Raw genomic sequence first — 17,295 nt, forward strand, 5'->3', positions numbered from 1 at the left:
TTATTCCTGATTTTTCAATATACATACTTTTTTGTTCATCAAATGTCCCAGAATTAAGCATGAACAAAATCATGATTTAAAAAGGATAATTATATCAGTTTTTATATGACATTCAGTTTGAATTGAGGTTCTTACTACTCGATACTGTGTATTGTACATACAGTCCACCTCGTACTGACCTTAAAGACCTGGCTGCGAGGCGTCTTGTTGCCGTTGTAGCCCATGTCGTTGCCATTGTTGGGTGATGACGGTCCCAGACGAAACACGTGGCAGAAAATACGAACAATTCTCAGCAGACTCTTCATCTGAGCTTCATAACTGCTGGACAGGCTGAGGAGGGACACAAACACATCTGAGCACTACTCAACAATCAATAATCAATAAGCACAGCTTATTATAACTACAATAACAGCTGAGAAAAAGTTCTGTGTAACAAGATCAATAAATGCAACAGAGAGTAGAACAAATATGAAAAAGAAAGCAAATATGTCAGTGAAACATGTACAGCTGTACCTGAGGAGCTTGTGTCCATTGGTAGTTGCCACCTCAGCAAGACTGATCAAGATCCTCTGGTAGTGACTGTCACTCTGCTGAGAGACATGCTCCAGAACCTGCCTGAGCTACACACACACACACACACACACACGCACGCACACACACACACACACACACACACACAGTGGGGGCTTATCATGAACTCATGTAGTGCCTGATCAAAACAGGCCTCTGGTTATTGCTGTATCTCAAGAACTGCTCATTCCAAGACTTCACACTCGACACTGACTGTTCAGGGTTATCTAAACTTTAACACTGGAACTCAAATTAGTAGTAATATATTTGAAATTTCTTTGAAACTACAAACAAATTACCCACAAATTTTATGGTAAGCATGTGATAATTAACACGTGTCGTTTTCATGCAAGTAGTAATAGTACTTGCTAACTATCACATATTTACCATGAAATTTGTGGTTAATTTCAAAGAAAGTTCAAATATGTGAAATGGTAATTACCTTCTATTTTGCTTGTGTCTTAGTTTTACTTCAGTTTTAGCTTAATTTTGACTTGAACCTGTCTGGCCTTCTGTTGTTTCTTTGTAAAAAAAAAAGGTATTTTAGGTAGGATCATATGTAAATTACTTTCAAAACTGTCCCTTGTTTGTGTTATAGTTTATGTGTGGTTGACTCACTGTTTTGAATAAATTACCTTGATTATTATTTTTTTTAGCTGCAGCTTGTTCTCTGTGGGAATCCTGGTTTGATTGGGCGCAGACATCTTTGAGACATGCCGCTGTCATGATGTTAATTGATTTCATCAATGAGTCACCCCAGCCCAACATGGGCACTGACCGTCATGTAAACTCACACATGCAGGGCAACGTGTCTCTTTTTATGTTTCTCTAAACGACTTCACACTCAAGACAGCACCTCAGTAATACATCCAACAAGTGTGAAGTCGATCGGATGCATGTTGTCGAGAAAAATCAAAGGAGACCTACCATGCTCTCTTTAATATCATCGTTCTGTGTCATCTGGATGAGGGTCTGGAACAGTCTGTTGTGATGCTGGATGAGGATCTCACATGTTTCCCCGTATCCACCCTGAACACACACACACACACACACACACACACACACACACACACACACACACACAGGACAGACAGTAACCATAGGAGCTCCACATGAAAACTGAGACGAAGGTAAAAAGACAAACTCACCTGTACACAGAGGTCCAGAGGAGTGATTCCATTCTTGTCAGCAAGGTATTTGGCACCTCGAGAGAGCAGAATCTGTGCTGTGTCTCTCTGACCATGGCTGCAGAATGACACAAGACAAGAGTCAAGACAGCTGCAGTCACAGAATGTCATATGTTGGCACTCACATGTGTAAAGCTATCTGTGGGCATTGAAAAAAAGTTATTTTTGTATTCTGACAATTTAAAAAACTAGGGTCCAGGCTGACCTGCAGGCGAAGTAAAGAGGCGTGGCTCCAGAGACGTTTGGCCGATTGATGTCTGCCCCGCTGTCCAGAAGACACAACACCGTCTGAGCAGACAGAAGTCAACAATCAAGAATGCTCAAGCACAGTTTGAATAATGAAGAATATCAAAGATTGAATATCTTTGCTAGTTTTGGTGCCAACATTATCATGAAGTGATGCTGCATCATCATTTGAATAAAAGTTTACAGTTTCTAGTTGGTTATTCATATTTCAGGAGGAGGGCCAAGCTCAGGCAGCAGCTCCATACACTAACTGTGATCACTAACACTCTGGTCACACATGGTGCCTCAACTGTAAGACTGCATCATTACAATGGTGTGACACATGATATCCTCTGCAGGTGCACTGAACTGACAAGGCGTTTTGATGAGGCAATCTGATATGGCATTTTACTTGCCCTGGGCAAGTCCTACTATTGAGACCTACATGATAAATTTTCTTTTAACTGTACTGCCACTCTACTCTTTGTTTTACTACACTGTCAATGTCTGCCCTATATTTATAGATTCTCTTCATGGTTAGCACAAAATTCTCCTCTGACACCAGTGGCACTGGTAACAGAACTGGGTAGCGAGGCTCAAATAGAGAAGTGCGATACAATTTTGGATGGTCATACGTTGCATGCAGCCACCAGTGTGCAGAGTCAATGTAAAACAAAACCCAGTCAATCAAGTTATGTTATATAATTAAGTTACGCAGAGATGAGAGTTTGCTTCAAAGGGATGGTGCTGAGCTGATATTCAGGAGTTTAATCCGTCATGATCTATTAGCCTAAATGCTTAACTAAACTTTAAGTGGCAGGCTGTAAAGAGAGATGTCACAGTAACAGAGATGAGCAGCATGTGTCAAATGAACAGCAGCTAGAATGTCAGTGCGACCTGTCATGTCAGCTGTGAGTGACATTTAGGCATTTATACAACTTATTTAAATGTAATTTTGAATGTTTGAATGGTGCTGGCCAATCAAAATGCTGCTAAAGTGTGTGTGAAAGAGCTGAAATAAAAAGAAGCAGCAGTGATGAGTGAGTCGTGTTGTGATCTGTGTGTTTCTTCAGAATACTTGTTTCACAGTTTGAACAGGATGTTTTTTAGATGGCAGGTAAAGCAAAGTGCTTAAGAGAGGGGTGAAGTATATTGTTCTGATACCACGATCAGAAATGCTTGATAGTGCAAGAAATGCTGGATCAGGTACTGCAAGCACTGATCTGATATCACATAATTTATTAGCCCTGAAATGGGACCCTGCTATCTATATCCCAGCAGTGTCCCATACACCCTGTTTTCATCTATGTCAGACCATACAACAATGATAGCAATCATATCACATCCATACAGGGTTAGTAGTATATAGTTGTTAAAAATTATTTGTATATATTGTATATATGAGTGGCAGGTGATGATTTTGGCCCCTGTTGCTAAGCACTGTGAAGCTTCACATCTGTCACATCTGTAAGAAGTATCAGATTCAAATCCTGGCTGTTCTGACCAACTGTAGAGATTTGGCAATATCATTGGGACTGTTAACTATGTTCTAAACTGGTTTACCAACCACCACAGAAGAAGAGAGTGACAAGAAAACATGGAGGAAGAGACTGACACTACAAATACAAAGCAGGACCAGGAACCAGGCTGCTATTTATTTAAACCTCTTAACCTTAAAACCTGTAACACTTGAATTTGACGTTCTCATTTGGAACCTTCAAACTTCTATTTTGGAAGAATGATTTTACTGTTTTAAGTCTTTGGTTTGTTTGTTGTCTCACGTGAGACAGTTGTTTTTGTATGTTTGGAAGTAGAAGAAGAAAAAAATCAAATGTGATGAAGTACAGTACGGTATGTTATTTTAAACTATTACTTCATTAAATCTACACTGAATTTAAACTGTAGTTTAACCACCTTGTTTCCCCTCATTGTCTGGTAGAGGATACTTGAGTTTAACCTCCACTCTGCCCCTGTTTACTGTGACATACAATCACATGTGATGGAACATTTTGAGCATAACACCCACCCCAAACCACAAAACCACAGGTTAGCTAACTGGCCATACTGCTGTAGCTATACTCAGTGGTTATGTTGGATGTCAGAGTTTTCTGGAAACATGGAAGCAAAGAGAATGCAAACATTATTGTGAGGGAACAAAAAAGGAGTAGAAATAATTTCCCACAGTGAGCTTCCTGGAGCTCTGTAGTCAAAACTCTCTGTACTGAAGCTAAAATCCAACATATACTGTGCTCTAACTACAGGCCATGAAGACCAGAAGTCTAATAAGCAGCCATGCTGACACGGACGTCCGACACCTCAAACCTGGTAAAGGAGGCTCAACAAAGACTTTTCCTCCTCAGGAAGCTGAAACAGGTCCAGCTTCCACAGAGACTGATGCTCAATTTCTACAGAAGCACTACTGAGAGCATCCTGACTAACTGTGTGGTACGGCAGCTGCACGGCTGCTGAGAGGAAGGATTCACATTGCGTGGTGAAGGCAGTCCAGTGCATTATTGGGATGGAGCTCCCATCCCTGTACAGTTTATATGCCCCCCGACTGAGGAAGAAAGCTAGCAGCTTATTCAGAGACAACACACACCCCGGCCACTCCCTGTTTGAACCACTTCCCTCCAGCAGGCAGTTCAGGACAACAAAGTCTCACACTAACAGACTGAGGAACAGCTTCTTTTCCAGAGATGTGGCCTCCATCACACCCCTCCCTGCCCCAACACACAGCAGACCCCAAGAACTGTGAGCACACACACACACACCCAAACACACACACACACACACACACTCAGAGATTTTAAAACAAGATGTGACCAGCACACACACCCCTCAGGCTGCAACTACAACTGCAGACCAGTTATTACACAATGTAAATAGTAGTTTGTAGCATTTATTTATTCATTTTTTACCCACTACCTCTAAATAACCTGCAAATGTGAAGAATCTGCACAATGTACATAAACTTAATCTATTTCAGAGCTGCTATAACTGGTTTTTGTTTTCTATTTCTATAATTCTATACATTTAAATGTGTATATTTTTCTGATTCAAGGAGAGAAGCCATTCATAATTTCATTGTATCTGAGTATAATGACAATAAAGCTTGTTTCTGATTCAGATTTCTGATTGTGATGCTGTTCCTCACACCCAGCAGGACTGAACCAAAGGACTGAACAAGCCAAATGGTTTATTCTTTTTCAATCTTGTCATGTCATGTGACTAAGTGACTCCAAACTAACCCCGAATTATACAACAACACTGGACAAAAGAGACACACCTCATTTAATTGGATTTGAGTAATTATTCTATTTTATATTAATATTTTAATGAAGAAAATTTGATTTTTATTCAATAGTTTCCATCTCTTTATTAATAGTTTTTTCTTTAAAAATATGCGAAATATTTATTCTATAGCCTCCAGGTCATGTGACACAGTCCCTCCAAATTGTACTTTAGTGCTTCTACTATTTTATATTAATATTTTTTAGGGGAAAAATATCATTTTTTTTAATAACTTCCATGTAATGTGACCAAGTGACTCCAAACATTGGCTGCAAAACTTCAGGCCTCATACTAGCAGGGCTAAAAATACACATGCAGCTTTTCAATTATAGATATATGTGAATTTGCTCACAGTCTTGTGTCCATTCTGACAGGCTACATGTAGAGCTGTCTGTCCCATGGCGTCCTCCACATCCACGTTGGACACATGCTGGACCAGATCGTGGAGGAGCTCCGTCCGCCCGTTCACTGCCAGCCAGTGGATCTGCAGAAGAGGGTCACGGAGACATTTCATTAACCAGCAGTCACACAGAGGACAGGAATTAGAATGATTAATGAAGACATTCAATACAGCATGAAGCACAGGACTACAGTCCACTCACAGCAGTCAGTCCCTCATTGTTGCAGATGTTGACATCAGCATTATACTCCAGCAGTTTGCCCATACACTTCTTCTGTCTGAGGGAACAGGAAAAGGAAGTGTTAAAATTCTGATCAGAAACGTAACCGAAAATCTTTTTTAGGACAAAATTAGTCAGTCAAAATTTTATCAGGAACCGCTTTGGTGCATTTATACCAAACAAACACAGATATTATGCAAAGGTGCACAATTCCAGTGTGAAGGCACTGGGGGGAATGACACTTTTACAATTTCTGACAGATCGGGGTAATAATGAGGCAATAAAATGTGTTTGTAATGAATAATGATGTTAGCTTAAGTTACAGAAGTAAATAGGACTGGATATCAAACATCGGTTGCTGACTGTTCGAGGGCCGGTACTCAACAGATCATTTAGAACTGTGTTTCCATAACTTTTTTTCTGGGGAACCACTTTTTTAAAAATGGCAAACTATCATGACCCAGTTCATGATCAGTTCAGTTCAGGGCTAATAAATTATGTGATATCAGATCCAGTTCAGGCCTTATTAATAAATCTTGGGAGAGTAAATCTGTGCATTATCAAATGTTCTTGACCATTTTTATAGCCCTTTACACATCACCATATGTTATACTGTATACATATTAAATACTTTATAAATAAATAATACATGCATTTAGGCTGACTTAACAGAAAATCTCCTTTTTTTTTATTTCCTGTTATTAAGAAAACAAACCTAAAAAAAGTTGTGATGACTCAAAGTAACTTACTTCAACAACTGTAATCAAATTTTGAAATACAATTTTTCGAATACATGAATGCAGAGTGCTGATATTTCCCCTAACAGATGAAAAGCTGTTCAAACTGCTGTTTATATCCTACTGTGTGTACTTTGTACTTTGTCCATTCTGTCCATTATAAACAGTTACGAGGATCCCTCAGTAATAAACCTCCTGTTCATTCTGTCTCCACCTGATCAGATGCAACAAGTTTTGCAGAAACTTCTGTCAGTTTGCTTAATTACAATCAATTGTAATCAATTACTGTTTGACTGACACATACCCAATGTTATTAATTCATTAATTAAACACCTTCATGCTGACTTTTTGGAAATTATGATTAGAAGATTACAGTAAATTGGTCTCATGTTGCATGCCTATTTTGATTGCAAATGTGTAATTAATTTATTTTACATGAATACTTGAACAGAAGATAGCTACAGTTTTTTCAACAGCTTCGTGTCATGTGACCCAGTGACTCTAACTCTATACTGAACTGTGCTGAATTGTAGGGACAAACAGAACACACCTGTTTTTACTGGATTTTAGTGCTTTTTCATTTTATATGAATGTATTTACAGGAGAGAAATAAAATTCCCTGTTCTCCTCGTCTAACTGTCTGAGGTGATCCTTCACTTCTTAGAGATCTCAGTCCCTCAGATGCAGAGTGGACTCAGACAGCACTCATGCTGGGACACAAACTAACTCTGTGTGAATGGAAGGCAGATCCTCTGTCAGTTCCTGGCTTAGTCAGCTTGGTCATCTGGTAACTCTGGAAAAGAGCTGACATTCAGACTAATGAATACAGTCGACCGTTACATGTTGAACTGGGTAACCCACATTAAAGGCTTAGACGGACGTTTGACTTGTACCTAAACCCTCTGGTCCTCAGTCTTATTGTTTATCACTGTAAACACATTTATTTATTTATTTATTTACTTATTTATTTATTTTAATTCTCATCTACTTCTTTTATTTTCTTCTCACTTTTTTTACTATTTAGGTTCTGTGAATATATTGTCATGCCTCCTTTTATTTCTCTAGATACAAGTTTAGTTCATTTAAAGGGGTTGTTCTGTACAGTTTATGTATTGCTTTGTCTTTTTGTAATTTATAGGAGTATACACTGAGGAATCTGCATTTAGCATATTTAAAATTATAATAAAACTATAAATCTCAAAAAATGAATGTATTAATCAAAAATTCATTTTATTTTAATACCAGACTCTGTGCGCTTTTTCCCTTTTTCTCTCCAGTTGCTAAACAAAAAGTGAAATTGATTTTTTGTTCACATAAGTGCAGGGCACTCTAAAGGTGGATTTCCAAACTGTGTACGACACACACACACACACACACACGCACACACACACACACACACACTAGGCTTTGCCACCTTTGTCTCAAATAAAATCCAGGAAAAACCCTGGACTGTATCATGGATCCATGCAGTTGTATTTTCAGGACAGCAGCACTTTGACGAGCTTCATTTGCTTCTAGATGTATGTTTTAGAGTGTGACTTGAGTAAAGTCAGCTCAGTTTTCATAAACTTCTTCTTCTTAGCTTTTAAACCTGCAGGCTACTAAACCAGAGCAAACCACACATTCAGGATTATTTTGACTTAAATTAAAGAAGATAAAAGTGTAGCATGCATGGTGTCACTAAGCTGTAATTGGAAATTATCCAGTAGGATGCACACAGCAGGGGATGGGACAGAGATAGTAATCATATGTTTGGCCACAGTAGCTCTAAACAAGCTAATCAGCTGCTGATGCTTCTGTCTGGTAGTGAGAGTAAGGAGTAAACAGAGTAGAAGCAGGCTGCAGAAACAGTTCAGATCCTGTCTTATGGCTCAAATGTTATATTGGTTTCTGTTAGGCCAGTGCCTCGCCCAGTTTGCTGATGTTTATTTGTGTCTGTTCAGCCACTGGATGGCTGGGAGATCTCAGATTACAGACAATGTAGTGCCAGCTGAAGTCCACACATTAATACACTGGCTGGAGCTTGTCTGGGATGGTGCACATCACTGCAAAATTCAGTGAGAGGCCTTATTCAGGACTCAAATCTTCTGATCCTCTAATCTTACTGGCAGAATTTTTAGAAGAGTTAAAGACATCCTGTGGCTTTTTTTGCCTCCAGTAGCACTACAGAGGAGTCCTTTTATGAGTGGTTCCCATTGGCCAGATACACAAAGCCAAGTGTCACAAGAGTGTCACAAGACCTTGTATTAAAACTGAACACAGCAACATGTAAGCAGATTAAGATTAAACACTGGTACCCGTTCCGTGCAGCGAGGTGCAGAGGGGTGCAGCCTGAGATGTCCTGGTAGTTTGGGTTGGCTCCTCTCTTCAACAGCAGAACCAGACACTCCACTGACCCACAGCTGGAAAGAGACAACACACAGAGACTTGGTGACTTAGTGCAGCTGAGAATACATCTGGTTGGTTTTCAATCATTGTGCCACAGTCTCATCTGTAGGGTGGCCATAATGCGAGCTATCTTAAGTCAGTCTTTTTCTTGTCTCGACATTTCCATGAAATCAGACATTTTTAAAATATCACAAGGAGGTTGGTGAGGCGCTCTCTCCAGAACCAAACAGAAAGCAGTAAACTGCATAGTTACTTTGATAGAGACAGAAAAACTTCTCAAACACCGTCACACATGACAGACAGTGAATTAAATTAGTCAGCGTTTGATTCTGCTTGTATCTGATCCACCAACCACAATGTATTTTAGTGAGAAATCCTAATTTCTGAAACGCTTTGCCTCTCATTCTCACAGTCCTCTCCCAAAATAATGCAGCTAACCAATGGGGCTGGAAGAGCTGAAGTGACAGGATGTAAAGTTTATAGAGAAAGACAGTTTATCTTTGTGGATTATTTTGATGCTGAATTGACGAGAAGACTGTTGACATATGACAGGCTTGATCTTGTGTTTCTAGAGTTATGCATTTTAACAGTTCTGTGAATTGTTAATATGTCATATTTCTTAAAGAGAGTTTGGTGTAATATTGGAGAGCACAGGGAGTATTACTTTATTTGACACTGCTAATATGTTTATTTTCACTAGAAAGACACTAGAAAACTGCTAAAGTATAATGAGGTAAAGAAAATAAAGTAGCCTCTGTTTTGCTTAAAAGAGGACAATTTGATTTTTGTAAAAGGTTTTATCAGTATTCATAACAGAAACAGGACAAGCAAAACAAAACAAAAATAACCAAACAGACATTGATATAATAATAGTCATTATTTCGTCGTAATGACTTGGTGGGCATTAGTGCGTTACAATAATCATATAATGTTGTATTAAACCTTAAAGTTCTTGTGAAGGTCAGGTCACATGCATATCCACTAAAGCTGTCCCACTAGTCCATCACCACATTTTGCAGTTCAGTCTTTCCAGCATCTTTTCACATGCAACTATTTTCATCATTTGTTCATTCCACACTGTCAGTGTGGGAGTTTGAGGCTCCCTCCAACATCAAGAATCATCTGAGCACAAGTTGTTAACCCAGTTATTAATACTCTGAATGCAGGTTTACTTAACTTTGGCACCACAGTTTTGTCCCCAAGAAGACACAACCTTCATTCATAAATTCCAGAACATTTCTCCAGTTTGAATGAATTTAAGAATACTGGGCTTCTTAGGTACAAGACTAAACACACTCACACAGACATTCCCACCCACTGTCCATGTCTTTGTTGCTATTTTTTAACCATGCTGGACAGGCGGGGACAGGAGTCCTGGCAGAATTAAAGAGTCTGCTTACTCGTTAATAAGAACAACATCTTACTTGGCAGCGATGTGCAGCAGACTTCTCTTCACCCGTCCAAAGGCGTAGTTCACATCAAACTTGGAGTTGAGCAGCAGCTCTGACACCGACCTTTTAGAGACAGGATGAAAAAAATTGAAGACAACAACAACAGATTCGCCCCTGCAGGGGTAACTGATGTGCAGGAGAAAATAAAAACACGATGAGACTTGTTACTACTGACAAAAGTAGGTAAACATGCCACAACACACGGATTCTACCTCAGGCACTGAGATCACACTGCCAACACTGATCCATTACACATGTTGTACAGGCTGGTGTGATGCTCACCTGTGCTGGTCCGCCATGACCATTGGCATGAGTGTGTACACAGCAGTCTCATTGTCTGTGGAGGGACAAACAGAGGAAGCATAAAACAATGCTGAACACTGCTGGGAAGTAGCAGAGTTCCATTTCAGGGCTAATAAACGACATGAATATTGGATAAGTGCATACATTTACAAACTTGCCGATCCAGCATTCTAAGCTGCATTAGAGGCATTTCACACACTGCTATCAGTGCCAGAACAACACTATCACAGACATTTTCATAAGGATGACAACTTTTCTTTGTACTGTAACAAGAAATGATGTCATAAATCTAATCAGCTAATTCAATGAACATCACTCTCCAATCACATCATATTGCAACTTTGGTATAATTACTACCAGTGACAATGAACATTTTTTTTTAGTTAGAGATATTTCAACACCTTTTTTTTCCTTCCTGATTCCAATTATGACACCTGAACCTTAAGTATCAGCAAATACCGACTACTCATCTGATACCAGTGCATTAAAAAAAACTGTAACCGCTGTATACTATGCTAACCCTGTGTGGATGGGATAAGATTGCTGACATTGTTGCATGGCTTGGCTCAAGTTAAAACCTTTGTAAGAGACAGTTCTCAAACTCTGGTACACGCACATGAGCTCCTTCTAGTGGAATTAATTTTTTTAATGAAATAAATTAATTTATTAAATGAATGAAAACACATAAAATATGATATCCTTCAAATATATTTTGTCTTGAATGTATTTTTGTTTTGATATCAGCCAGCTATGTAGTCACAATCATACATCAGTCATCCATGATTACCAGTAGTTACCTGCTAAACTGTGATGGCAGGATAGTAAACGGAGGTCAAATGTAGAGACCTAAAATTAATAATTCAAAAACACTGTAATTGTGGCTCTACATGGATATTATTATGAAGAGAAGTGCAGATCAGGAGGAGAGGATTTTGAGCAGCCATACTGAAAACAAAGTGGATAACAAGGACCTGAGCACAACACTCATAGCTACTTCAGAAGCATCCACAGCACCTGCTACTTGGAGAGTTCTTTATGTTCTCAGGTGGTACGTACTGTAAAAAGTTTGAGAGACACGACCGTAGAACATGTGTTCACCATTCTGGAGAACAAATGGCATATCAGATGCTGCTGGGAGGTAGCAGGTTCCCGTTTCAGGGTTACTGGTAGGCTACTGGATCAGTGGTTGAAGTCACAGAGTCGACAATACCGACCAGCATTTTAGGCAGTATCAGAGCGTGTTAATGTTGTCAATGCAAACTGACAATAAGTATTCACTGACATCTTTTTATGTTTATTATATAATTGTGACAACTTTAAATAAAAAAACCCTGTTAAATATGCTCTAACAAATAAAGGACTTTAAATCTTTCATCAACTTCAGTGACACATATGCTCCTGAAGACCAAATAGATCCCTGATATCAAATCACACATAACATCACATGCTTGTCATACTACAGACTATGCAAATCAAATCATAAATATTAAGCACAGCGATTAGATTTTGTTATTCTGTATCATTTCTCAAAACACTGTATTGTGATATTGTAATATGTGCAAGGATTAATGGAAGTGGTTAATTTGGTGCTGTGTTTAAACCCTCGACCACGAGACAGAAGTGCTGTTACCCATCTTCCCTGTTCTGATGCATAAAATAGCAAACTTTTTTAACTCAAATGTTTTACATATGGTGGTTTATTCTTTATACAACTGTTTCCCAACCCTGGTCCTCAGGAACCTCTGTCCTGCATGTTTTTGATGATTCCCTGCTCCAACACACCTGATTCAAATGATCAGCTCGTCATCAAGCCTCTGAAGAAGCCTGACAACAACCTGATCATTTGAATCAGGTGTGTTGGAGCAGGGAAACACCTCAAACATGCAGATCAGGGTTGGGAAACACTGCTTTATACAATGATGGTTCTCCTAAAATTTGACAAAAAGAAAAATAGCAACATATCATCTTGTTTACAGTATCACAATATGTTGAATCATAAATCCTATATCATGATACATATTGTATTGCAAGATTCTTGTGGATACACAGCCCTACTACAGGCTACAAAAACATATTTGCAAACACTTAGTACACAATCTATTGTTACTATTATTATTACAGTTTTCTATTTATATCATCAATAACACCTGTGTTTATCCTATTATTTCAAGTCAAAATGGCTGCTGAAAAAATTGTCTACTTGAATACATTGTCTGCCTTCTTGTAAACAGTCCAGTTTTGATAATTTGTACAAAAATCTTTTTAATTGTATAACAAACATGATGTTGCTGTCCACTCAGAGTGGATAACAGAGCAGTGACATCCCTCTGACAGTTGCTGACGTCAGGCTGTCACAGCTGAGTCACATATTCAACACATACAATGTGTAGGTTATTTTAACAGACACGACTATGAATTAATATCATATCGGTGTGTGTACGTATGTGTTTATGTGTGTGTGACATTAACAGAGGTCCGGGGGCAGGGTGCTCCTCCTCTGACACCTCACTATGACTATAATTAGCACGTGAACACCATTGTTTACGCCGCAGCTCGCGCTCTTGTAGCTAACCCTCGGTACCTTCCGGGAGTTCCACGGTCCTGGCCCGGCGGAGGGAGCGGGTCAGCCGGTTGAGCTGTACGTTGAGCTGCTCCATCGCCCGTTCCATCATAGGTGAACGGTCCACCGGGGTGAGCAGAAGGAACAAAGCCTCTCCCGCCGGGTTTAGAGTTATGTGTTCCTGTCGGGGCTGAGCTGTTTCCGGCCGTCGTCCATGGGCGCTGGCTGGAGGAAAACTGCTTCAGTGACTGACTCTGTGATTTACAGAGGCATTACACTCAGTTTTTCCTACCACACTGGCTGCTTACTGCCCAGCCTCTCATACTTCCTGTTGTGATGACTTCAAACGCAATGCAATGCGGGTAATGTAGTTTCAAAGGCCGTTGGGTTTAAAGGACACTGCTCGTTTGCCACAAAGGAAAAGCTTCAAATGTTTCAGCTTGACAAAAACAATATTCATGTGCCCATTTTGTTTTCTGTAATCATTCCTCCTGTTCATTAGATTAATTCTTCAGAGATAGTTCATCCTCTAGTGGGTCTGTGTTGTTTAATATGTTGCTAGACATTTTTCACAGCAGCCATTTTGACATGAAATAATAGAGTAAACACAGGTGTTATTAATGACGCTAATGAAGGTTTTGTTCTATTGGTTCAAACAGAGTGCTGCTATTGTGCATGTGAACTCACTGTAAAGACTGCTACACTAAATGGAATGGGACCTTAATTAGTATCACTAGTAACACCTGTGTCGCACTACTATTTCATATCAATATGGTTGCCATGAAAAGGTCACTTCCAGATAATTGTAAAAAGGCTGCATAAAGATAGCCAACAGTTTCCACTACTGTATTTATAGCAGTCATTCTGAAAGGCTGGGTCATGACTCACAGGTGGGTCACTGCAGGTTTTCTTTGGTTGCCAAATAGTTAAAAGCCTATGGGAGAATGCAAATTTAAGATATGTATATTGACAGCACACCTTTTATAAAGCATTTAAAATGAGTATGTTATTTTACTGATGAGAGGAAAAATGGGAGCCTGTAAATTTTGCCTAAATGCACTTTGGTTTGTAGCACAGTGATCAGTGCCTTTGAAACATTGTTCCACACTGTAACTGTAGATTTTGTCCCTCTGAGGAAGCACTTAAAGGTACAGTGTGAAAAGATTTGGGGGGATTTTCTGGAAGAATATGGCGGAAATGTAACATAGTATTCTCTAGTATGTATTCATTAGTGTATAATCACCTGAAAATATGAATTGGTATGTTTTTGTTACATTAATGAGACTCTTATATCTACAGAGGATGTAGCCTTCTTCCACAGACACTGCCATGTTTCTACAGTAGCCCAGAACAGACAAACCAAACACTGGCTCTAACATGGCCTTTTGCATTTTTCGTGAGTTTCTTGGCCCCTGTAGGTTCTCCTCTACACACTCAGGGTGTTTGCAATATGCAACTTCATCACTAGATGCCACTAAATCGGCCGTATTGGCGCTTTAGAAAGGGATTTGATGTCCTAAATAGTAAAATTTATCTGGCACATACCTGGGCCACATCGTGTTTCTTCAGGCCCTCTATGTGCTCGATTCCACGACTAGAGTTTACAGCATGACTGTCAAATCAACAAGTGGCCCATACACCGTATACTGATTTCAAATTTTATAAGTACTGCCAGACAAAACTTGGCCCACAACAAAAAATACACAAACAGAAAAATATAGTGTGTATACTCAAAAGGTTATTTTTATTTGAATTCATTATCATAAAGAGTACATGCCACGTATGTGAAAAAACAGAAATTCCAAAAGTCAAAATGCCAGAAAAACATCTTCCTCCTGATGATTTTTTTTCTGATGCCCGGTACTAGTAATGAATGTTCAACTTTATCCTCAAAAAAATAAAGGAAAATCCTCCTGTTTTCATTATATCTGGCACTGACACTGAAATATTGACTTTACTCCCCACAGTTCAAATTTATTCTCCAAGTGTAAAATTTAAAAAGCTCTTCTTCCTGTGATGAATCTTTTCTTATGCCTGGTTCTAATAATGAAAGTTCAACTTCATTCTTATCATTTCAACTTTACTCTCACAAAATTAAATGAAAATCCTCCTTTTTTAGTTATACTTGGCACTAACACTAAAAAATCAACTAGACAAAACTCTTCTTCCTCTCATTTTTTCCCTTATGTCTGGCCTTAAAACTCTTTCGTAATATTATTTAAAGGACACTAAGCCTTTACTTTAGTACCTGCAAACAGTGTCTGTCTTAGTAATGACACGTTTAACATGCATCAGACTTAAAGAGATAGTTCACCCAAAAATGAAAATTCAGTTATTATCTACTCACCCTCATGCTGATTGAAGGTCGGGTTTATTTTTTTTTTTCACAGGAAAACTCCCAAACAATGGAAGTGAATGGTGAGCAGTTTTCAAAGGTAAAAAAAACAACAGAATAAAATCATAAAAAGCCTCCATACTGCTCATCTGGTGTAAGTCTCCTAAAGCCCCAACATGCCAAACTGACTAAAAATATGTTATTAATACCATGTTTTTAGCCTGAATCTTCACTGTAGATCCTTAGCTAGGAGCCATGTGCACATGCACACTGTCTGAAGTTATGTTTATGTCTTTATTCAATTGTTTTTTTCACCTTTGAAAACTGGGAAACTGAAATCTCCAGCAGTGTTACGCAGACTAACAAAATAAACCCGACCCTCAATCGACATGAGAGTGAGTAGATAATAACTGAATATTTTTGGGTGAACTATCCCTTTAAGCCTTACCTGCAAATAGCAAGAAACTGCCATAATATCTGAGATCATTTTTCTGAGGACTGTTTATGACTTGACTCTGATGAACCAAGCATGGGTGGCAAATGATGGCCACAGGGGGGCGCTCCACTCCAACAAATCCCTCAACCTGATTGAGAATTCAGTTGTAACTCAAAGGTTTTAGTAATCTAGTAAAGAGCAGACCACAGAGTGAGATGACTGATCAGATATATTTAATGAGGTTCAACAGTGAAATCACAATAATAATAACTGAGTCCAAAACTTTAACATTCCACAAACAACAAACTGGACAAAACATTTCACTCTAAATGTTTATTCGACAAACAAAGTGCACTGGTCTCAGTTTCAAACATTAAAAAAAAGAATACACCGATAAATAAAATCATTTCTCCAAAGAAAACAAAAGATTTTCTTGTGAACGTTGTGACACTTATGAGCTTGTGGATAAAACAGGAAAATATTTGTGTGTATATATAATAAAGAATATGATACAAAAGTGATTTTTAATAACACAAAGAGACTTACCAGTTATGTTTTCCAGAAACAAATGAAAGAATTCATGTCATTTTGTTATGAGAGTTATCTGTGCAGGATAGTTGTCAAAGCCCGACCAATACAGGACTTATTTAAATTTGACAATTTAAAGCTTCTTGTTTAAAGCTTTTAATTGAACAGTGGATCAAATAACTAAATGTGAACGGTGTCCTTCCCTTCCCCACAGTTCTTCTAGCATCTTTTAGCTTATTGTTCTCAGCAGCACACACACACACACACACACAGTTGGAGACAGAGGAGGCAGGTTTAGTGGAGCATTTAGCAGTTAAACAGACAGCCAGCAGGGCTCCACAATAAAGCTTGCCTGCTTGTCCTGAGCAAATAAAATGCCATGTCAGACAAGTAAATCTAGCAACTCACTTGCCTGACTGGGGAAGTGGTAAAAAAAAGAATTAAACTATTGATAAATATAATGGTTAAAGTAATTTTTCAGGCAAAAATGGCAGATAATGCTTGTATAAAGAAATTTCCTGCTTTGCCCTGTTACTATCCCAATTAAACTGGATACCTTTAGGGTCAGATTAACAAACACAACATTATAAATTATCACTTTGGACTCTGAAGAATCTGTGAAGGACAATTTTCACAATTTCATAGATGCTGCATCCCTGGATTA

The 17,295-nt window shown here is 38.7% G+C and overlaps 1 protein-coding gene across 1 annotated transcript in view; it reads right to left on the reverse strand.

Moving 5' to 3' along the window:
* The window catches only part of hace1 (HECT domain and ankyrin repeat containing E3 ubiquitin protein ligase 1), a 41,621-nt gene extending 27,970 nt beyond the window's left edge, over positions 1–13,651 (reverse strand). Inside the window, exons 1-11 of the mRNA XM_084725991.1 lie at positions 13,354–13,651; positions 10,752–10,806; positions 10,443–10,532; positions 8,928–9,032; positions 5,876–5,951; positions 5,626–5,757; positions 1,963–2,045; positions 1,719–1,815; positions 1,498–1,599; positions 514–620; positions 180–330 (exon numbers count right to left, since the gene is read on the reverse strand). Of these exons, the coding sequence (XP_084582117.1) occupies positions 180–330; positions 514–620; positions 1,498–1,599; positions 1,719–1,815; positions 1,963–2,045; positions 5,626–5,757; positions 5,876–5,951; positions 8,928–9,032; positions 10,443–10,532; positions 10,752–10,806; positions 13,354–13,444 (1,089 nt within the window). The 5' untranslated portion in view covers positions 13,445–13,651. The remainder of the gene's footprint in view (positions 1–179; positions 331–513; positions 621–1,497; positions 1,600–1,718; positions 1,816–1,962; positions 2,046–5,625; positions 5,758–5,875; positions 5,952–8,927; positions 9,033–10,442; positions 10,533–10,751; positions 10,807–13,353) is intronic.
* Positions 13,652–17,295: the final 3,644 nt, after the last annotated feature.

This window comes from Lutjanus erythropterus, chromosome 9, assembly GCF_056507025.1.
Source record: "Lutjanus erythropterus isolate fLutEry1 chromosome 9, fLutEry1.hap2, whole genome shotgun sequence".
NCBI classification, from domain to species: Eukaryota; Metazoa; Chordata; class Actinopteri; order Lutjaniformes; family Lutjanidae; genus Lutjanus; species Lutjanus erythropterus.